This window comes from Bos javanicus, chromosome 3, assembly GCF_032452875.1.
Source record: "Bos javanicus breed banteng chromosome 3, ARS-OSU_banteng_1.0, whole genome shotgun sequence".
Classification (NCBI taxonomy): domain Eukaryota; kingdom Metazoa; phylum Chordata; class Mammalia; order Artiodactyla; family Bovidae; genus Bos; species Bos javanicus.
Genome location: NC_083870.1, coordinates 81,104,718 through 81,128,242, shown reverse-complemented (window position 1 = coordinate 81,128,242; position 23,525 = coordinate 81,104,718). Strand labels below are relative to the sequence as shown.

Here is a 23,525-nt window from a genome sequence, read left to right as displayed (position 1 = left end):
ATATGCTCTCTAGCAATAGCACCCCACTCCAGTACTCTTGCCTGGAAAATCCCATGGATGGAGGAGCCTGGTGGGCTGCAGTCCATGGGGTCGCAAAGAGTCGGCCACAACTGAGTGACTTCACTTTCACTTCTCACTTTCATGCACTGGAGAAGGAAATGGCAACCCACTCCAGTGTTCTTGCCTGGAGAATCCCAGGGATGGGGGAGCCTGGTGGGCTGCCGTCTATGGGGTCGCACAGAGTCGGACATGACTGAAGCGACTTAGCAGCAGCAGCAGCAGCAGCAGCTTTGTCATATCTTTCCTTCCAAGGAGTAAGCATCTTAGAGGTCATTGTAAATGGTTTAAGACTTCAGAGAACTAGTAAAGTAGCAGAGACAAAATTTTTAATCCCGTTTTTTTTCTTCGTTTATATTATCTTGGCTATGGTAATCATTATCATTTATTGAATATATATCATGAGTCAAGGGGATGTCAGAGGACGAGTTGGTTGGATGGTATCACTGACTCAATGGACTTGAGTTTGAACAAGCCTCAGGAGATGGTGAAGTACAGGGAAGCCTGGCATGCTGCAGTCCATGGAGTCGCAAAGATTCAGACTCAGCTGAGCAACTGAACAACAACACTGTCCTTAAATCTTTTGTCATCGAGCCACGTGGCCCGTTCCCTAACATCGTTGCTGTTTTGGCTCAGTGTTACCGCTCATTGAGATCCTCCTTGACCACCCATTTATAAATGTTATTAAGTATACCCACCTTTACTTCTTAACCTCTTTCTTGCTTTATTTATCTCCTTACAACTTATCCCCTAGGACTCATCTATGACTTTTTAAAATTGTGTTATCTTTTTTAATAGAATGTAAGCTCTGTGAGGACAGTCTTTGATGTACCCTCAGTACCTTGAAAAAGTATCTCAGTATAATAAGTGGTATTGGCTACACAAATTCATAATCCTCATAAAAAGCTCTACAAGTTTCACTGACAAGGAAAATTATACCAAAGAAATATCTTGTGCAAGGGCATCCAACTGAAGGGCTAAGAGAACCCAATTTTGGTTGCAAGGGATTGAAATTCAGTGTTCTACTATATGTTTTTAAAGTTTTGTTCCCAAAGGTATGGAGGGGTACTGCAGAGGCTGTGACAGAACGTAAGGACCGGGTCCTGTCCTTTTCTTCTCCATTCATTCGTACAGCAATTTACCTTACTTGTTTGATATATTGAAATTTAATATGAGATTTTCTGTGTTTTTTAATGGCCTATCACTTTATAAAAGATTTACAAACCATTATGCTACATCATGCTGCTTTCCAGGAAAAAATCCATTCAAGGTTGGATTTGTTTTCAAAGAAAGGCAAAAAATATTGTGATGAAAGAATACTCATCAAACTTTGGAAGAAGTAAGAAAATATTAAATACTGTACGTATTTTTGCAGCGGAAAGAAAATTTGTGGTTATTTTACCTCTTCTAAAAAATAAAAATTTAGGGAGCCCAAACTCCTGAGTGTTGGGACCTTGTCAGAATAACTCATGCTGTAATGCTTTCAAGATATTGGGAATGAACGGAAAAACTATAGATCATGAGCTCTTCAAGGGAGAGATTCTGAGCATACCACTGCTAAGTGGTAGACGGTTGATGGATTCAGCAAACATTTGTTGAGGACTTACTATACACTTGGCATCATAGGAAGAGAAACAAAGAGCTTATCCCAAAGACGTAGTTAAATTACAAGAGACATGTGTTCATATACTTGGTATATCTTGCTAATCTCTTGCAGGTGATGGCCCGAAGGAGGCATTTAAGAGAGACAGAAGGTAGTCTCAATGGACTGTGGATCCCATCTAGTGTGGCAGTATTTGGGGTTATGTTCAAATTATGTATGCTTTTCTAGAATTGTAATAAGTATGGCATGGGCACAAGAACTAGGTGTACCCGGGTTGTGTTGCATTTTGGAAAAAGTGATTTATTTGGCATGATGTTTCATGTTCATTTAATAAATGCTGGTTGAGTTTTCTTATTAAAATTTTACCATAACCCTATGATACAAACACAGTTTCTCTCCCTCTTTTAGAGTTGAAGGAAATGAGACTCAAAGCTATTAAGTTATGATGCTCCAAATCAATAGTCCCCAATGTTAAAGACAATTTTTCCAGGAATTGTGGGTGAGGGGGAATTGGTCTCAGGATAATTCAAATGCATTTGTTGTGCACTTTATTTCTATTATTATTAAATCAGTCCCAAAGGTTGGGGACTTCTACCCCAAACCATTCTTGAATTAGATGATAGGACCAAGATTTTAACTTTAAAATCCATGTTCTTAATCACTGTGCTATGTTGCTTTTCATACTTCTTTAATTGCCAATCCTTTTATATGTTTTCAGTTTTTAAGAGGAAGGTGGTTTATTCTCTGCTGAGATTATTACACATTAACCAAAGTAAGATAAATAATATGTCTAAACATTGTAAGTACTCTGATGCAAACAGCCACTAAATGAAGAAAAGATGGAGTTTAAATAATCAGTTGACCCGGGCCAAACAATGGTAGAGGGTGCCTTCTACCTTTTAGCTCTAATAATCACAAGGGGAAGTACATTCTATCACTAATGGATTATCCTGCAGGAACATAAACAAGATATAAAAATAAATGAAGTCCTTGATTTATTTAAAGAGCAGACACCTTTGTCTTTTCCACACTTAATCATTATTCCTTTATTATCAGTTGGTTCTAATTTTTGTTACTGTGGAGCTTCTATGGGGCTATTGACTTTTTTGTTTTGCTTTGTTGGGATTCAAGGGGGTGGTAAATAGTATCCCCTAAAGAAGAACTTTTTGGCTCAGCTGGTAAAGAATCTGCTTGCAATGCTGAAGACCTAGGTTCAATCCCTGGGTCAGGGAAGGTTCTTGGAGAGGGGAATGGCTACCTACTCCAGTATTCTTCCCTAGAGAATCCCACGGACAGAGGAGCCTGGTGGGCTAGAAGTCCATAAGGTCACAAAGAGTCCGACACGACTGAGCAACTAACACGCACACAAAGAAAAACTTTCAGCAAATTGAGTGAGTGAAAAAAGTACAGCAGTTTGGCTAGTCTGTAGGGTTTAAATATAACATAGAGAGCTTCCTTTGTGTTGCACATGAGTAGAAGTCGATAACTGTTTGGAATTCTTAGTGTAGAATCGTGGTTGGTACGGTTTTTGTTAGTGAAGTTTCCATGGAGAAAGTAACAAACCTTTAGCTGCCCCAGAACTCCCAGGTTCTCTCCCAGTGTGAAGCTTTAACAGTAATCAGGGATATTTGAGGACCTGCTCAGCCAGCTTCAGAGAGGGAGGAAGAAAACAAAACAAGGTAGCCCAGGAGAGAGAGAGGAGCAGGATAACTACTACCTCACTGTTTAAGAAATGGCAATTTGGAATTTGAAATATCTAACTATCTTGTTTATATTTTCATAAAAATATACATGCAACATATACTCTGAATTCTTATATATATTTGAAAGTTAAAATATGTGTATGCACGCACGAAAGCTGTAATTCCTGTACTAAATATAGACCAGCTGACTTCAGGGGTACATATTGTACGTTAGCCAATGTATGCCTGGTGTTGAGATAAACTGAGATAATCCTACGCTTGCTCACTGCCCCCACCCCCACACTCGTCCTATATACTCACATATTTTGTTATAATGTACTATGTATCCATTGTTTGCATATAAATTGTACTCTGTGCATATATTTACAGCACACTGTTCATTTTTACATTTGTGTATTCACACCAATTATAGAAAAATGAAATTTTCTACATCTCCCACCACCATCACATACTTATACTTCAGGCTTGAAAATTATGGCTGCAGTTTTTTCGTGTTGTTTTGGCAACAACCCAGAGTAATCCATTTCCTCGTTCCTTTAATTCACACACTGTGTGCTCCCCCTGTGTGTGCGTGTGTGTGTGTGCGCTCTTGTGTGTGATGGAACGCATGAAGGGGCTGGTACCGATTCTCCCCCAGCAAATACAGGGGAGGAGAGGCAGTTGCTGGCAGGCACAGCTGGAGAGAAGAGGCTGTACCAGGAGAGGGTCTGGTAAGGCCGTTGGGGCAGGGCAGGAAAAGACATGCAAGCCCCGCCAAAATGTGCATCTCTCCCTGCTCCAGCTGGAGCTTTCGCTCTTCACATAACTCTGCCATCCATATGTGAGTAAACGCCTTGTTTCAGTGACGCAGAAGAGGTTTGAGCCTGGCCTTTTGATTCAGTCAAAACTTCATTTAAATAGAAGGGAATAGGCTGAGTCTAAGTCCTCATTCTAAAAGCCAGGAAGACCTCATCATGAGAAATGAACATTCCACTAAAAATGGAAACAAGCCCATTTTAACACACATTTTTAGTATCACGAGTTTGGATAGTATTAGGAAATGCTGGTGAGGAGGTAACAGCCAAGATTTCTTCAAATCCTCCTATCTGCCCTCCCAACTCTATCTTTCCATCTAAAACTGCTACTCCTACTAAAAAAAAAAAAAAAAGCTCAGATCATCTGCACTAGTAGAATGCATAAACATATGTATATTTTAAAACCTAGCAAGCAACTTAAAAGCAGGGACCAATTTATCCCTAATATATCCCGTGGTGCAATAGGAAATACTTGTGGCAGTGATGCAAAGGAATTAATTGGTGCTAATATCAAGAACCTTCAATTGGCTCAACACTTTGAAAATCTGGTTCCATGAAATAACATGTGGTTTGATAAAATTGGAAGATCACCAAGATCTACAGCTTTATTTATAATATTAGAAGATTCTGGGCAGGTAGGGATCATGTTGAAATAGCTGCTCATGAGCATTCTCACTGGTTGTTACTTAAGCAGCCTTTAGTCCTTTTATATGCTGCAAAGAGCATGCTGGTTTTCTACAAAGTCATCAAGAAGTCACTGTCTTATCCACTGACACCCATGTCAGGCATCACCCTTCAGGAGAGGTGTGAGTGTGAGTCCTACGGAAGCAAATAGCCAAGACAAAGCACACATAACCCTGCTTCTTGTGTTTGCAATCCTCCCTGTCATCAGATAGGCAATGAGAGGACCTTTCTCAATCCAACTGTGAATTCGAGAATGATATCAGATGCAACTTGGCAGAGGAACACACAGAAGAGCTCAGAGAAGGATATAATAAAATTGTTGTGGTTGAGGCAAATATCCTCATTCCTCTGGTGTGGAACCCACATGGGAAACATTACTTTGTGTTGTTGTTTCTAGCAAGTCTTAATAGTAACGTATTTCCTACTAGCAGCCAATATTTGCACCTCATCCAAGTGGTCCATGTGAGTGTTGTTTTTCCTAATTATAAAAAAGCAGAAAGCAAAAACTTGTATCTCTGTATTAGTACTTCGAGCTTTAGGCCTGGGTCATAAAGGCAGGCTGATTGCCCACTACTCAAGTATCTCCACAATGAAGCCAAGAAATGGCTTTCTATCTACTGAGATAAGCATAAGTTGGCTTCATTGTGTGAATGAAGGACCAGGGGGAGAGTGCATCTACTTCCTATGATAGTCAGGCCACATTGAAGACTTAGATGGTTATGGATATTCAAGGCCAGATTTCAACAACTGAGGAAATCAAATGTTTGTAAGATGCTTTCTCTAGTACTATTATGTTTCCTTAGTTTTAAAGGGAATACATGTAAAAATTTGTTGCTCAAAAAAATGGGATATGCTGTGCATTAGGCTCTGTCTTGCATTGACTTACATTTTTGTAACTAGGGAGTAGGAGACCTTAGACTTACTATCATTGAGCCCTGCTGCTCTTAGTACTGTGTATCAATGAAGTCCTAAAATGGCACATTATTATATTCCACTTTTAAGAAAGGGGAAATGGAAACATCTAGTTTTTTTGTTTTTTGTTTTTCTTTCATTGTGTCTCAAGATTGCCTTCCCCAGAATTGGATTTAATGAGGCCTTGGCCAGGTTGAAGATACAAAAGTAAGTGTTCAGTGGCAGATTTTTGCTTCCTTGCCAGTCTCATCTTTCCACTTCATTGCTGAGCTAATTGACACTTGCTGGCAAGTGTTGACCCATCTGCTCTCAGAGGACCCATGAAGAACCCTAAAACACTCTAGCCAGTTGGCCTCCCAGTGGAGGATAGGTCAGATTTTATCCTTCATTTATACAAAAAATCAAGTCCCTGCCAGGAGCTGCCCCAGGTTGCAAGGTTGGTTGTAGATATGAGAAATTATTTGCATTTGTTCTGGGAAAAGTAGTCTGGGATAGAGTGAAACTGCAGCTTTCCAGAGCCCTCCCAACTGGCCCCAGTTCCCCTAATGCATTCCCCCATGCCACCTTGTTACTTAGAATGCTTCTAAGTATGTACATGCGTGCCCAGTTGTGCCCGCCTCTTTGTAGCCCCCTGGACTGTAGCCCGCCAGGCTCCTCTGGCCATGGAATTTCCCAGGCAAGAATACTGGAGTTGGTTGCCATTTCTTACTCCAGGGGATCTTCCCAACCCAGGGATCAAACCTGCATTGGTAGGCAGATTCTTTACCACTGCATCACCTGGGAAGCCCTCATACTTGGTGTTTATAAGTTACGCACAGGTATTTATACTGTAAATGAGAGCTTTATGTGGTAAGAGTAATAGGACTAGATTTCCTTTCCTTTTCTCTGTACCCCTCATGGGCCACCAGAGTAGTCCTAAAATCATGAACCCCAGGCTATTTCAACACCTTTCCTCCCTGATTCATAAACTAAGAAAGCTTATCTCAAAAGCTGTAATGTAAAAGGTTAGATTATCCTATATGCTGTGGCCAGTGTTCCTCCCTCATCCCCCAACTCTCAGCCTCTTGATTTTTTCCAAGGTTAAGACTAGGTTAAACTGCTTTTTCCTTGTGAAGGAACTGACTGTAGACTTTCAAGGCCTGAGCACTTGCTTATTTTGGTTTAAAGGAACCTCAGCCCAGAGGCTCCTATTACAGAGTGAAGTGGGGAGAAGTGGGTTGAAGCCTGCCCTTCCTTTTGTTACTTTTGTTATGATCTGGTTGTTAAGGGTAGAGAGGGGTGAAAAACAGGGCAAAAGCCCATTGAGCCACTGAGTTGATAACCTTGGCTTTCAGGAGGCTGGGCTGTGTGTTTCCATGACTCTCCTGGAATACCCAGTACAAACTGCTGCCCAAACCAAACCCCATTATAACCTTTTAAGCAAACCTATGTTTTGCTTAAAGAGAGAAGCTGCCGCTCTCAATCGTTTCCCAGAGCTCAGCCTCCTTCGGCTCTCTGGCATGTTAGCACTTGCCTCCTGTTTTTTCCATTGCGTGCCTCCCCAGCTCAGCCACAGGGGCCCCACCTCTCCCAGAATGGGGGTATGTGACCCTGGAGCCCAGACAGCCTTGCACATAAATCTTCCTGGTCCACCTGCAGTTCATCTGTCAGCGGCCGCCCCACTTCTCCACTGGATGTGCTATTCCCACACATCCGTCAGACAACCCTGAAGCCTCCGCGGGCCATTGGAAATTCAGATGGGCCCTGTCCCATCTCCGGGTCTTCATCTGTCTTGTCCTGTATCGTCGCCTGCCAGGCCCAGGCTCTTCCACACTTAAGACCTGAGCTCAGAGCAGATCAGCAGCCACACCACAAGTATGGCCAGTTGCCATCAGGGTACCTTATCTGAACTGGTGCTCTTTTCTCAGCAATAGGTACTCCAGAGCAGCTTATATCATCTTAGAGGCAGAGGAAGATAGGGAACTAGAGAGGCTCAGAGCTTCTGATTGGCTTAAACCAGATATGAACAATTTTTCCAAGTTATCTGCCCTTTTTTGAACTAGAAGCAGGTTTTAGCAATATGACAAGTAATGGTATATTGTAGGGAAGTGAATACAGTAATGAAGGCTTTTAAGTCTCTTCTCAATGCTAGGTATACATGAAAGAAAAATGCACAGCCCCGTGGTTCAAAAGCACAGGTTTGATCTAATTATTCTATTTATTAGCTGAATGACCTTGGGCAAGTTAATCTATCAAAACTATTTATAAAAATAGCATATAGTAAGTACCAAGAGTTGTTGTGAGCATTTAAAAAAAAAACAAGGCATCTCCCAAAATTGCAGTTTCAAAGTGCCTGGCACATAGCAAGCAATGGGTAAATGTTAATTATTGTTATGTTATTGGCTTCTTAGGAGAAATGGGATCTTTAAATGAGGAAAGATCAACAATGAGTGGTACAGACACTGAGTCCTAGACAATTTTGGGAAAGAAGGACCTGAGAAGTCTTCAGAGAGGCAAATGCAGGGCTGGGACTGGAAGAATGAGTAGAACTTAGATCATTTGATCTGGGCGAGCTCACATTTTCCTGCAAATTGGAGGAGCTTGTGGCAGAAAGAGAATGGAACTGGGGATTAGAAGCCCTGGTCTCTCTGTTTTCTGCACTTACTCAGCATGAGCTTGGGTGCACCACTGAGCCTTGATTTCCTGATGGTAGAGAAGGGGCCAGGAATATCTGCTTTGCCTGGCTCCCAGCATTGTTGGATGAGTCACGAAAAATGCTTTGAAAATGGTAAAGTGTGACATAAGAATAAAGTCATTATTAAATCCTTAAATTTAGAAAAAGAAGATCCCAGAAGAGTTCCTGCCTATGATTGTAACTATATAACCTACATGATAGTGTGCTGTGGAAGAGGTGCTGATAGCCCTAGTAAGGTCATAGCCCAATGTTAGCACACCCATCCTGACTCTTCCTAGGCTCTTTGGGAGTCTCTATTCATAGTGTCTGAGTCCCTACATCAATTCCCACAGATAATCACAACAATGATAATAATAGTGAACAGTCACTACCATTTATTTGGCACATACGATCAGTTAGACACTCTGCTAAATATTTATAAACATCATCCCTCTTGGTTCTCAAACAATGTCATGAAGCAGCTATTGTTATTTCCAGTTTAGAGGTAATTAATCCCCTGGAGAAGGAAATAGCAACCCACGCCAGTATTCTTGCCTGGGAAATCCCATGGACAGAAGAACCTGGTGAGCTACAGTCTATGGAGTCGCCAAAAAGTTGGACACAGCTTAGAGACTAAAACAACAACAAAGTTGAGGCTTAGAGAAATAATTTACTTTGGCTCCATTTACTTAGTAAGTGACAGCTTGATTTGACTCAGATTTCTTTGACTCCAAAGCTTAAGCTCTTTGTGCCATTTTACTGTTAATTTTTAAGGGGAAGAATGCTTCCCCACCCCCCAGATATGTGTCAGTTTTCCTGCGGAGAATTAAGCATGAGTTAAATGAATAAAATGGTTATGTTTAGGAAGTCCCTCTCCCGTTACTTATGGCTCCACAGTGTTTCCTTATCACCACCACATGCTCTTCCTAGTCCAGAGACTGGGGTATAACAAAGAGAATAATCCCTTGTAGTCATCCTGGGGTTTATGTTAATATAGTCATTCTTACATTTGAACGCCACAAAAAGTTCTTGAAACTGTGTTATCCTGTTGTACTCATGAGGACACCAAGGCTAATGGAAGTCGAGGAACTGACCCAGATTCCCAGCTAATAATTGGGAGAGCTGTCTAGAATATTACAACTGTTACTAATAAAAATAATAGCAAGGGTGTGGTGTTAAATAATCCTATAAACAATGTCCAACATGAAACAATAAGAAGGTTTCCTCCTTGAACCTTGGAATGCAATGGTGTGATGCTTGTGCTTGAGTATACTTAAAATTATGTCTATGTTACTGACATTTAAATAACCAAATCCTGAAACTTGCTGGAAAATGAAAAGGTTTATTTTCTTGAGTAATAAGGCTGAAATAGAAGGAAAGGGAGATAAGCTAGTAGATTCTTATCACGGCACAAAGGTTTCTGAATGTCAAATGTTAAACTCTTCTACATTCAGTAGGAATTTTGCTCTGAATCTTCAGTTCCCTGGGGTACCTTTCCTGTCTGTGCCTGTCAGCTTCATTGTTATGTATTTTAGATAAAGCTTTCCCCAACATTCAAAACTCCTTCCGGCCCTTCCTTTTAGGACAGAGACATAAATAAAGTGTGTACTATGCCTTTGAATTTTTGTTTTCTTTTACCTTGTTTTACCCACCCCACCTCCAATCTTCAGAAGTATAAAGCTAAGGTAAAAGGAGCTTTTAAAAAAAGGTGGGAGGAGAAGGGGGGCTCTGGGGAAGTATGCAAATGGCAGAAATGTCTATGGGAAAATTAAGGGAAGTGAAATTCAGCAAGAAAGAAATTCATTGATGTTGTGATGAAACGTTGTCACTGGAGATGATGACAAATTAGAATCCGTTCCCATGGGGACTGGCCAGCTACCTACTCATCATTTGACCCATAGCTGGATGCTGGCTAGCTGAAGAATTGACCCAAAAGATGACAAGATGGTTTTAGCCCTGTCGTCTCATCAGCATTCAGGAACCCCTTAGGGGATGAAGGGGAGAGGATAAAGAAGGATAAAAGATGAAAGCTGAGCCATGGAAAGAAAAATGTTTTTAATTACACTGAGAAGGATTGTGGGTCCACCTGTAGCTTTTTGTTGAGAATGTCCTTTGTTTTCTTCTGTCTGCAGGGATCATGGCAGGATACAGACCCAGAATCTGTCTGGCCTCTTGGAAGTTTCCGCCTTGGTAGCGGGTCCTCTCGAATTTAACGGATACATTCAGGATTTAATCTCTCTGTGGGCTATCTTTACTCTAATAGATTCTGTTATGCTTGCCGAGCAACCTGGATTTGGTTGGCATGCTAAAAGAGATTGCTTTTAGAGAGGGAAAATCTACCCCACGGTGCAGCGTGAGGTTTCTACTGTGAGTCACCCTCACGGTCCTTGTCCAAAGGGCACCCTGGGGTCATCTCAGGCAGTGGGGTCAAAGGAGGCCAGATCACCCCCTGGGAGTCCAGAGACCCTCAAGCTCCACATGCCTCTTTTATTTTTTTTCCACATACACAATAGGAATTACAATTTCATCTTACTACTCTGTGATGACAGATAAATTAACTCAGATCAAAACCCAGAGAAAAGTACTGAATTCTGAAGTTCATTTCCTTCAGAATAGGAATGTTACATTTATTCTCTTCTCCTTCCAGGTAATGATCAAACTGGAATACCCAGAACTAATCAGGACAATTTAAGTTAGTTCAGTAGAACTGATAGCACAGTAGTCAGGTAAGGACAGATAGGCATTGTTTTGGAGGGTACATTACTTCAAATTCATATCCCTTTTTCTTATTGGTGGTAGAATTCAGCAATTCTAAACTTCAAAGTTTTGACTTTCGTAGGAATTACGAAAAATTCCAAATGAAATGTAAATTATTAAAATCTAATTCTCGTGAGACTGTGTATGGCTTATGGTATTCTGCCAAGAATTTCATAGCATTGATTCAAATGGGTTTGAAAAGAAATCATGGGAGGTTGTTGGTCTAAGAATTCACAGAGTGAAGCAGTGTTGCACAGAGTGAAGCTTGGGTTCTGAGGCAGAATGTTACTGGTTTTGGATCCCAGCTTTACTACTTACTAGTTTTGTGACCTTGAGCAAGTTTTTTTTAACGATGGAGATGTGTAGTTTGTAGGGTTCCTAGAAGGATTAAATTGTCATATGCTTGTGAGGTGCTTATAACAGTGTCCTACACATGATTAATGTGGGCAGTTTTAAAAAAAAATAAAGCCAGATAGGGTGTCATAACATGGATTCTGAGGAGTTATTGACCAAGAGGAGTGAATCCCAGAGGAGAGAGCTTTCTTCTGAGACCTTTTGTTCATTGTCTTGTGTGTCTGGACTCTGTATGTAAGTAACTGCTTCCACTAATGAAGAATGCCATTTTAGGCCCGCCCTAACTCGAAGGCCAAAGGCAGAGACCACCCTCTGCTCCCCCATCCCCACCAGAGTCCATCTCCCATCACCCAGTAACCACCTCCCACCCCCACCCTAGGGCAATTCCACAGCCAACCCACTCTGTGCCTTGGTGATTATGTTAATGGGAGTTCTATTCCTCAGATTGTGTGATTTTAAAGTTTAAAATTTCAAGCCACTATTGCAGCTTTTCTTAAGTTTGTCTGTGGCACCGTAGCTGAGCAGGTGAATACATAGGTTTTATAGACAAGACAGTTCTGAGTTTTAAATGAGGGAATGAAGTCTTACATTTTGTGGTTCATTGATAAAAAATGTCAGTACTTACATTGCAGGGTCCTGTGCCTAGTATATGGTAAGTACCACTATATGACAGTTATCATAATTTTCTGAAGAATGTTGAAAACTCTTTGCAACAGATTTATAATTTACAGGCTACTGTCTTGATGATTTCAATGCAGTGTCTCTCTCTGAGCAGCTTTGTTTAGCATAGCTTCAACACATTTATCTTATGAAGGAATTCTGCCTATCCTGGGTGTTCTGGTTACTTGTTGCCATGTAAGAACCGCCCTGTGCCACCCCCCCACCCCCAAATATAGTGACATAGACAACTTTCTTCATGCCTACGGATTCAATGGTTCAGGCATTGCAAAGCTGGCATCTCCGTTCCATAATGCCTAGGACTCCATCAGCGAAGGCCAGGGGCTAGAATTATCCTGAGACTTCTTGACTCATATCCGGAGCAGGCTGAGATGACTTGAAGACTTGCTTAGCTAGAGCTGCCAAGCAAATACTTCACTGTGGCCTCTCCGTGTGTCTTGGACTTCTTACAGCAGGGTGGTTGAGAGCATTCCAAGAGAGACCGGCAGAAGCTGTATGGCTCTTTATCACCTAGCCTTGCAAATTACATAGTGTCTCTTTTTCTGTGCTCTACTGGTAGAAGCCATCATGAGCCTACCCAGATTCAAGCAGTGGGAGTAGAGGGACCCTCACTTCTCAATGGAGAGCAAATTTTTTTATAAAATTACTCGAGTAACGGCTTAATGTTGGATGTGTTAGATCATCTGACTTCTATTAATACCTACAGCAAAGCAAGTCAGACAATCTGTATCCCATCTACTTAACTCTGCCATTGCATAATAAAAGCAGCCAGAAATGATAGGTGAACAAATAATTGGGTTTCAATGAAACTTTATCAATACTGAGCTTCAAATTTCATATAATTACTATCACAAAATTTTTTTTTTAATTTCATTTAAAAATGTAAGAGTCATTCTTCAGTTCAGTTCAGTCACTCAGTCGTGTCCAACTCTTTGCGACCCTGTGAACGCAGCATACCAGGCCTACCTGTCCATCACCAACTCCCGGAGTCCACACAAACCCATGTCCATAGAGTCGGTGATTCCATCCAACCATCTCATCCTCTGTCATCCCCTTCTCCTCCTGCCCCCAATCCCTCACAGCATCAGGGTCTTTTCAAATGAGTCAGCTCTTCACATCAGGTGGCCAAAGTACTGGAGTTTCAGCTTCAACATCAGTCCTTCCAGTGAACACCCAGGACTGATCTCCTTTAGGATGGACTGGTTGGATCTCCTTGCAGTCCAAAGGACTCTCAAGAGTCTTCTCCAACACCACAGTTCAAAAGCATCAATTCTTCAGCCCTCAGCTTTCTTTATAGTCCAACTCTCACATCCATACATGACCACTAGAAAAACCATAGCCTTGACTAGATGGACCTTTGTTGCCAAGTAATGTCTCTGCTTTTTAATATGCTGTCTAGGTTGATCATAACTTTCCCTCCAAGGAGTAAGAGTCTTTTAATTTCAGTGCTGCAGTCACCATCTGCAATGATTTTGGAGCCCAGAAAAATAAAGTCAGCCACTGTTTCCACTGTTTCCCCATCTATTTCCCATGATGGGAAAGTGATGGGACTGGATGGCATGATCTTAGTTTTCTGAATGCTGAGCTTTAAGCCAACTTTTTCACTCTCCTCTTTCACTTTCATCAAGAGGCTCTTTAGTTCTTCACTTTCTGCCATAAGGGTGGTGTCATCTTCATAACTGAGGTTGTTGATATTTCTCCTGGCAATCTCAATTCCAGCTGTGCTTCATCCAGCCCAGCGTTTCTCCTGATGTACTCTGCATATACGTTAAATAAGCAGGATGACAATACACAGCCTTGACGTACTCCTTTTCCTATTTGGAACCAGCCTGTTTTTCCATGACCAGTTCTAACTGTTACTTCCTTACCTGAATATAGGTTTCTCAGGAGGCAGGTCAGGTGGTCTGGTATTCCTATCTCTTTCAGAATTTCCCACAGTTTATTGTGATCCACACAGTCAAAGGCTTTGTCATAGTCAATAAAGCAGAAATAGATGTTTTTCTGGAATTCTCTTGCTTTTTTATGATTCAGCAGATATTGGCAATTTGATCTCTTGTTCCTCTGCCTTTTCTAAATCCAGCTTGAGCATCTGGAAGTTCACGGTTCACATATTGCTAAAGCCTGGCTTGCAGAATTTTGAGCATTACTTTACTAGTGTGTGAGATGAGTACAATTGTGCAGTAGTTTGAGCATTCTTTGGCATTGCCTTTCTTTGGGATTGGAATGAAAACGGAAAACTTTTCCAGTCCTGTGGCCACTGCTGAGTTCCCCACATTTGCTGGCATATTGAGTGCAGCACTTTCACAGCATCATCTTTTAGGATTTGAAATAGCTCAACTGGAATTCCATCACCTCAACTAGCTTTGGGTGATACTTCCTAAGGCCCACTTGACTTCAGATTCCAGGATTTCTGGCTCTAGGTGAGTGACCACACCATCATGATTATCTGCTCTGTGAAGATCTTTTTTGTACAGTTTTTCTGTGTATTCTTGCCACCTCTTCTTAATATCTTCTTTTTTTGTTAGGTCCCTACCATTTCTGTCCTTTATTGAGCCCATCTTTACATGAAATATTCTCTTGGTATCTCTAGTTATCTTGAAGAGATCTCTAGTCTTTCCCATTCTATTGTTTTCCTCTATTTCTTTGCATTGATCACTGATCTTTCCTTGCTGTTCTTTGGAACTCTGCATTCAAATGGGTATATCTTTCCTTTTCTCCTTTGCTTTTTGCTTCCCTTCTTTTCACAGCTATTTGTAAGGCCTCCTCAGACAGCCATTTTGCTTTTTTGCATTTCTTTTTCTTGGGGATGCCTTTTACAAATAAGTAAAGAGCCAGATTAGAATATCATGATGAGCTAGATCTGACTTTTTTAAAGTTAGAATTCTCTAACTGTGTAGAAGAGACACTTGGGTATTTCTCAAGTGTTTGTATGTTTGAATGTATGTAAGAGAAAGACAAATGTTTGCATTTTTTCCTTCATTTTTAAAGTGAATTTGTGACGATGTTATTTGGAATTTCAGTCCTTTCAAGCACACTTTATTCTGTTACAGAAAATTTGTTCCCAAGGGCAGTCATGAACTACACTTGTAGGTGGGAAATTCGTGATATTTATTTTTGAACTTAAAGATAAAAGACAGAATTTGTTCTTAATGGAGTTTCAGAAATACATGTTTATTTTTGAAGTAAGTATCCCATGTTTTTAAAGAGGTTGTGATCCTTAGACCAAAAGATAAGGTTGATGATTCTCTGGGATAATTTTTTTTTTACCAAGTATTTTTTGTAAGTGCAAATTATTTAGTTTTAGATTTAATGAACATAAAATTGCATTTCAATAAATATAACAAGATATATTACATAGAAAAATGGCCATAAAATCTTTGTAAACTGTTTACTTAACATATGTGTATGAGTGATTAATATAAACAGTCATTATTCATAGTTTTTTCTTCAGTTATAACTAAGCAAAAAGTTACATGCAAAAAAAAAGTGTTATACATTTTTTGCACATTTTGAATCAACACCATCCAAATCAATATTCATTAACTATTTTTATCTGCCATCAATGTTAGGCAGTGTAGTAGTTGATGAAAATACAGATGAACAAAAACATATGTAGTACCTGCCCTTACAGAGCATGCAGTCTAGTAGGGTAACCAGATGTCAAACAGATGATAGCATAAGGGGAGAGTGCAGAGCACTGTAAGAATATACATTAGGTTTTTAAGCTTGACCTGTTACTGGGCTTCCCTGGTGGCTCAGTGGTAAAGAATCGGCCTGCATGAAGGAGACCCAGGTTCAACGGCAGGGTAACGAAGATCCCCTGGAAGAGGAAATGGCTCCAGTATTCTTGCCTGGGAAATCCATGGACAGAGGAACCTCTCAGGCTACAGTCCATGAGGTCACAGAGACTCTGACACAAATGAGCAACTAATACTGCTGCTGTCTCTCATCCTCAACTGTCCATTAAAAATGAGAGTCTAGAAAAAAAGGTTTGTTGGATTAGTGCAAACTGCTGTACAGCATATCTGCTAATAATGAATGGTGATATCTCTGTATTTAGGCTACATTTTGAAGAACTACAGGCATATTTGATGGCTTCTTCCATGTCACTTTGGGAAAGAAAAACCAAAGAATGAAATAGAAATGTGCAAATGTTGAAATTTTTTACACTTTTTTTCCTCCTTAAGGTATCATTTTGAATGGATGGAAAACTAACCTAGAAGAACAGTTTGGGACCTATTGGCTGGATTACAAATTGGGCTAATTATCTTTGATTTTTCTCTACATTAGGTTTCTCAAATGGGGCATCGTTGATTTCTGGGGCCACATAATTCCTGGTTACCAAGAGTTGTTCTGTGCATCACAGGACATGTAGGAGGATCCTGGCCTCTACCCACCATGCGCCAGTATCATTCTCCACCAAGTTATAACAACCAAAATGTCTCCAAACTTTGCCCAGTGCCCCCCGAGAGGCAAAATCACCAGTGGGACATTTAAACCACGTCTGTACATTTTATTACAAAGACCTCAACAAGAATAATGTATGTTTTTTGTTTGTTTTTTTTTTAAATAGTGAGAACTCTTAACTCAGGGAGTCGAATTACAGGTGGGCATGTTGGTTTTTGAGACACACAGTTCCTCCTTTGAAAATGCTGAAATGAATTTGAGCAACCTATTATCACATTAAACATTACACTCATACTCTCTTTCTGGTATCTGGACATTTTTCTAAACTTTATAGTGTGTACAACATTTAACAAGGTTGAGAACCTCAGTTATTTAATTGAAACTCTGGAAGTGCCAGAGTGTCACTGATACAAAATCAAAATTTAAAAGCAACTTGAAAGGAATAAATGAAGATATTCTGATTTGGCTCTATGTTCTCAGCTTGTAAGCTACCGGATTGTGTGTGATGCATGACCCAAAGGAGATGATTAGTTCTCCTCTAGTGTGCTGGTAATGAATAGCTCTACAAAACCAATTAGCTATAATTCTATCAGTCATTTCATTTGGGTAACATTTTGTTTAAGGGGAAGAAAAACAACACTTGTTTTCCTTGGAGATCTGTAATTAAGCTGTGATATTTGGTGGGGACAACTGAGGAAAAAGCAGTATGCTTAGCAATTTGCTTTTGCTTTTCCCATATGAAAGTGTATTATGATGTAGTGGTCTGTTAAGAAAGACATTTGCCCATGTTAAATGTATAACAGACCAAATACAAGTCTATTTCTAACTATATATATTTTATTTTATATGGATGTCTGCACTGTACAACTTCAGAGATTCTCCATTCACATGGAAGGCTGTGAATGGTGCCCCCTGGAGCTGTGTAACAGAAAAGACTAAATATCATTTCCCTTACTGTATTTTCCTCCTTAAAAATCTCTGTGAATCCAGAATTATGAATAGTGGCATTTCTTTCTTCCAGTCACTATTTTGCTCTGTAACCCCTAACACCCACTGCCATGTCACCAATAATATCAATAGGCTGTTTTCTCCACCCAGGGCATTTTTATGGATCGGTATTGTTCTATCTGAATTTGAACACACGAGTAGTTCTTAATGTGTCTCTATCTATTATAAGATAGAAGTTATTATATTACCACAGATTAAGTATTCTTCTGTGACTTTTGGGTATTTGGCAGTTTTTATTTAACTTTACATAATGAAATAAGCCATGAATATGTTTTTGTTTTACCAGAAGTATAGACAGCTTGTGACAAAAGTTAATGTATAGTTGAAAGTACAATGGGTTGATGTCCTGGTCTTTTGATTGATTTTGCTTACTCTCATCCCACAGCTGGCCAAAAAAATCCGAGAGAAGTTCAACCGTTACTTGGATGTGGTCAACCGGAATAAGCAAGTTGTAGAAGCATCCTACACAGCTCACCTGACCTCTCCCCTAACTGCGATTCAAGACTGCTGTACCATCCCACCTTCCATGATGGAGTAAGGCTTGGAATTTTTTGTTGTTTAAGCCAGGAATTGAACTGCCTTCCATTCATATTTAAAATACCTATTTGTTTATTGCAAAATGTATTCCTATCTTAAATAAGCCCTTTACTTTTATATAGACAAGTAATTTTTAAAGAAGTGTGACTATATGCAGGAAATTCCTGGATCTTCCCTGTTCACCTTTTTGTCAAGCTGGAGACTAGGTTCAGAAATACCAAATATTGTTTGAGTCCAGAGTTGACTAAGTCTTGAAAATTGCAAACATTTTTTCATTTGTTAACTAATGGGTCATGAATAAGATAGTCTCATTGACCGAGCTGATTTGCCTAATTTAAGGGTCTGCCTTTCATCCTTGACACATTAGTAGCAAAAATTCCCACATCAGTCCTGGGTGTTCATTGGAAGGACTGATGTTGAAGCTGAAACTCCAATACTTTGGCCACCTGATGTGAAGAGCTGACTCATTTGAAAAGACCCTGATGCTGGGAAAGATTGAGGGCAGGAGAAGAAGGGGACGAGAGAGGATGAGATGGTTGGATGGCATCACTGACTCAATGAACATGGGTTTGGGTGGACTCTGGGAGTTGGTGATGGACAGGCAGGTCTGGCGTGCAGCGGTTCATGGGGTTGCAGAGAGTTGGACATGACTGAGTGACTGAAGTGAACTGAACATCCTTTATAGTGTCCTTAAAACTACCAAGGTAGATATGGCTTCAGATAATATTGAAACAGAATGGTTGAGGATATTTTTATTGACATAGTGATATTTGTATCTGGTTGAGGATATTTTATTTATTGGCATATGTGTGTGTTTGTTGCTCAATTGTGTCTGACTCTTTACAACCCCATAGACTGTAGCCTGCCAGCCTCCTCTCTCCATGGAATTCTCCAGGCATGAACACTGGAGTGGGTAGTCATTCCCTTCTCCAGGGGATCTTCCCAACCCAAGGATCAAACCGGGGTCTCCCACATTTCAGGCAGTTCTTTACCATCTGAGCCACCAGGGAAGCTGTTCATTGGCATAGTGATATTTATATCTGGAGGGGTATAGGGTTATATGATGCTGGAAATTGTAGAGGGAAGAACAGTTATTTCCAGGTACAAAGATTTTGACTTGGTCTCTAATTAGCTGAGTAGCCATAATCTAGTTACTTAACGTTCTATTTTTATATGCAGTTTTCTATCAGTGGATAATAATCTTCATGATACCAAGTTAGAATTGGCTATTTAGAATGACTAAAAGAAGTTAACATACTCTAAAATTATGAGTGTAAAAGTTACCATATCTAGTGTGTATCACTCTTCTTTTTGCATAAGCGCTCTTAAAGCTATGCAAAGGATGAAAACAACACAATTCTTTGGTAGTTAAATGACCCTTTGCTTCCTACAAAGAAGTTTTTACTTATTATATTTTCTTGGTGGGCTATGTAGGTAACCGAGCATCCTCAGATCATTTTATTTCTCTGTATGATGTTAAGATGAGACTTTCTCTCTGGCTTACCTGTGTGCATAGTAGCTATTTACTAACCTAAACAGAAAGTATATACATTTTGGAATGAGACTGTCCAGATATGAATCTTAACTCCAGGAGTTGGTATTCAGGGGGTCTCAGATAGGTGACAGCTTTAACTGAGCCTTGCTTCATCCCTAGAATGGAAATAATAATGGATATTTCACAGGATATTATGAGCATTTTTTTGAAATCGTATAAGAAAGTACTTTGCAAATTGTAATGTTCTGAGCAAATATATGCTTTCCTATCATAGTGAACATTTCATTTTTTGTGTATTAGGTTTAATCAAAGAAGAAATTCTTTTTTTTTATAGTCGGGGCATCGGTAACTTAATGTTTTCAACAATTTGCCTCTAATCTAAAAATAAAATAAGAGTCCATTGGGCTTTAAACCAAAGAAAAAAAATCATTTCCTGACTGAGAAAAAAAGATAGGATAGTAAGGGAGAAGTCCTTACAGCTAGAATTACGCTTAAAACACTGGTTCTCAACTAAGATGATTTCCACTCCCCTTCATCCCCAGGGAGATTTGGCAGTATCTGGAAACATGTTCAGTTGTCACAGTTGGAAGGTGGAAACAGTTGCTCCTAGTGAGGAGAGGCCAGGGATGCTGTAAACTTCCTGCAATACACAGGACAGTCCTCCAAAGAATTGTCTGACTCTCAATGTCAGTAGTGCAGAAGTTGCCTCAAAAATAGGGGATCTTCATGAAATTTCTAAGTAGAACATGGCTCTAGGTGAAACAAAAAGCTTGAATTGACTGACGTCTACTTGTAAATCTACCCAATATGTCACCTTTCCATTTTTTTCCCACCTCATGAATTTCTTTTAATGTTTCAACAGGCAATATAACCATTTGTCTCACTCCATAGCTTCCTATCACCTCTTTTTTTCCCCTCTCCTTCTTTACCTTTGCCCCTGGAAGAAGTCATTGTTCCTCATCTTTGTTCCCATAGTGAGTTTCCGTCACCTCTATTACGGTGCAGAACTGAATGGACCACATGTTGTTGGTAGGTACGCCTCCCCTGCTGTTCTGGGCAGGGATTACAGCTCATCCAGTTTCGTCCCAGTGCCTCACAACTGGGTTTGATTACTATGTGCTGGAATCTGAAATGACTTGAATATGGGGATGAGTCAGGGGTGAGAAATTAAACTATTATTGGGTGGGACCAAATACTGAACATAATTAAATAGTGAGAGCAAACCGTGACACAGCAGAGAAGTGCTCTGGTTCCTCAAAGCAGAGAAGTGTACCAGATGGATGGCTTCACAAAGGATTCTGTGTGTATATTGGGGAACCGCTTTTCTGTTCAGTGGTTAGGACTCCACACTTCCATTTCCAGGGCCACAGGTTTGATCCCTGGTAAGGAAACTAAGACCCCTGCAAGCTGCATGGCATGGGGAAAAGAGGTGTCCCTCTCGGACCTAGGGATTATCATACTAAGTGAAGTAAGTTAGAGAAAAATAAACACTACACAATAGCACTTACACGTGGAATCTAAAAAAATGGTACAAATGAATTTATTTACAAAACAAATACACTCACAGTCATAGAAGACAAATTTATGGTGACCAAAGGGGAAAGGGAGAAGGATAAACTGGGAGTATGAGATTAAGAGATACTGCTGCTACTAAGTCGCTTCAGTCGTGTCTGACTCTGTGCGACCCCATAGACGGCAGCCCACCAGGCTCACCCGTCCCTGGGATTCTCCAGGCAAGAACACTGGAGTGGGTTGCCATTTCCTTCTCCAATGCATGAAAGTGGAAAGTGAAAGTGAAATCGCTCAGTTGTGTCCAACTCTTAACGACCCCATGGACTGCAGCCCACCAGGCTCCTTCATCCATGGGATTTTCCAGGCAAGTAAGAGATACTACCATGTATAAAATAAACAACAAGAATTTACTGTATAACATAATACCTTGAAATAGCCTATAAAATGGAAAAGAATCACAAAAAAAGATACATATCTGAATCACTTTGTACACTTGAAACTAACACAATATTGTGAACCAGCTATATTTCAATTTTCTTTTTTAAAAAATGTGCATCTTGTTTGATCTGGTCATTTGGAGGGATATTTTAAGAAATAAAGACATGTTAATAAAGATAAATTTGTTTTAAAAGTCATTGTAATGCCATTTGGAATAGAGAATATTGTAAGTATTCTAAATTTCTAATAATAGCTAAGTTAAGGAAATTATATCCCATGCATAAAAGTGGTAACATAAAATGTAACCATGTCATAGAAGAGAATTTTCTTAAAAAAAAAAAAAAAAAAGAGAGAATTTTCTGCCTTGTGAAAATGGTGCTACATGCTTACACACATGTATACTTTGAAGGTTTAGACAGATTTACATCAGAATGTTTTGGAGTAAAGACAGTGATTTACATTTTGAATATGCTGAGATAAGGGTTGAAGTCTGAAATGCAGGTCATCCAGACATTTGGCAATAACCAGTGATCTGCCTTTAAGTGAATATAATAAAATATAAAGTGTAGTTTCTGCCCTCCAGGAATCTGTCATTTAGTTCAGTTTGCCATCTAAGAGACTTGAATTACACTCCTAACATGCGGGGTAAGCAGGTTGGTACTCCTCTAAATGCTGGACTTGTGTTGAAAGCAGAAACACTGTGCAGCTGCACTGCAGTCTTCTCTCCTCACTAGGAGTGGTGACAGAGCCAGGAACTGCCATTTGGGATGAATCTTGTACAACCAGAGCAGTTCTCATGATAAAGCTAAGCAATCAGAAGATAGATGGATGGCAAAAAAACATGTTCCCTCTAGCGACATCTTAAACTAAGATCTGATCACAACTGTCTGTAGCTGAAAATGGCAAGTGACAACTACCCTTCTCGTAGACAGAGTCTTCTTGGCTTAGCAAAAGGCTCTCTTACCAGGGAATGTATGTAGGAATTTTTGCAGTGAACACTGAGCTGATGCTTTTCTAGCCATTGACTAAATACAAACACTTGTTAAAATTAAAAGGGCCTCTTACCTTTTTAATGAAGGTTCAAATATGGGAAGAGTTAATAGTAAGTTACTGCCGTAAACCAGGGTTGGAATCCTTAGCTGCCCCTTTTTTCAGTTTCTCATAAAATGCTTTAGTCTGCATTTTCTAACTGTTGTGTTATCCTATTGAGGACATTTTCAGTTCTCTCTTTCTTATATTTCAATCCTTCTGAAAAAGTCTACATTTTGAATCTCAGGGAGTTCATGTTGGAATTAAATGCAGAAAGGAAGAACTGCCAGTCTTGGAAAGCAATTTAAGAACATGGCTAAAAACAGTTTATATTATCCTCTATGTCAAGATAATGTTTTTTCTCTTATGGAAATAACATAAAATTTATTTTTTAAATGAATACACCTAAATTTTAAAATGCATTAATTTAAATGAAAATATTAAGTGAATGTAACCAAAGCCTTAAAGATGATTGACATAAATAACTACTGAAGTTAATGAAAACTGGACTGAAGATTGTTGAGAAAAACCCTTCTAAATTGTAAGATTTTACCATTCTATAAAGCAAACTCTTTATACCCATGAACTGGCCACATGCATATATGATAATATTGCCATTACAGTAAACATAAGCAACTGGACTTGAAATAAGGGATTGCTGGTTTTATATCTGGATCTCAGCATTCAAAAAACTAATATCATGGCATCCGATCCCATCACTTCATGGCAAATAGATGGGGAAACAATGGAAGCGGGCAGATTTAATTTTCTTGGGCTCCAAATCACTGCAGATGGTGACTGCAGCCATGAAAGTAGAAGACACATACCCTTGAAAGAAAAGCTATGAGAAACCTGGACACTGTATTAGAAAGCAGACACATCACTTTGCTGACAAGGTCCATAT

At 39.8% G+C, this 23,525-nt stretch overlaps 1 protein-coding gene across 1 annotated transcript in view; it reads left to right on the top strand.

Moving 5' to 3' along the window:
- The window catches only part of CACHD1 (cache domain containing 1), a 234,605-nt gene that overhangs the window by 111,504 nt on the left and 99,576 nt on the right, over positions 1 to 23,525 (top strand). The window contains exon 3 of the mRNA XM_061411718.1: positions 17,996 to 18,144. Coding sequence (XP_061267702.1) covers positions 17,996 to 18,144 — 149 coding nt within the window. The remainder of the gene's footprint in view (positions 1 to 17,995; positions 18,145 to 23,525) is intronic.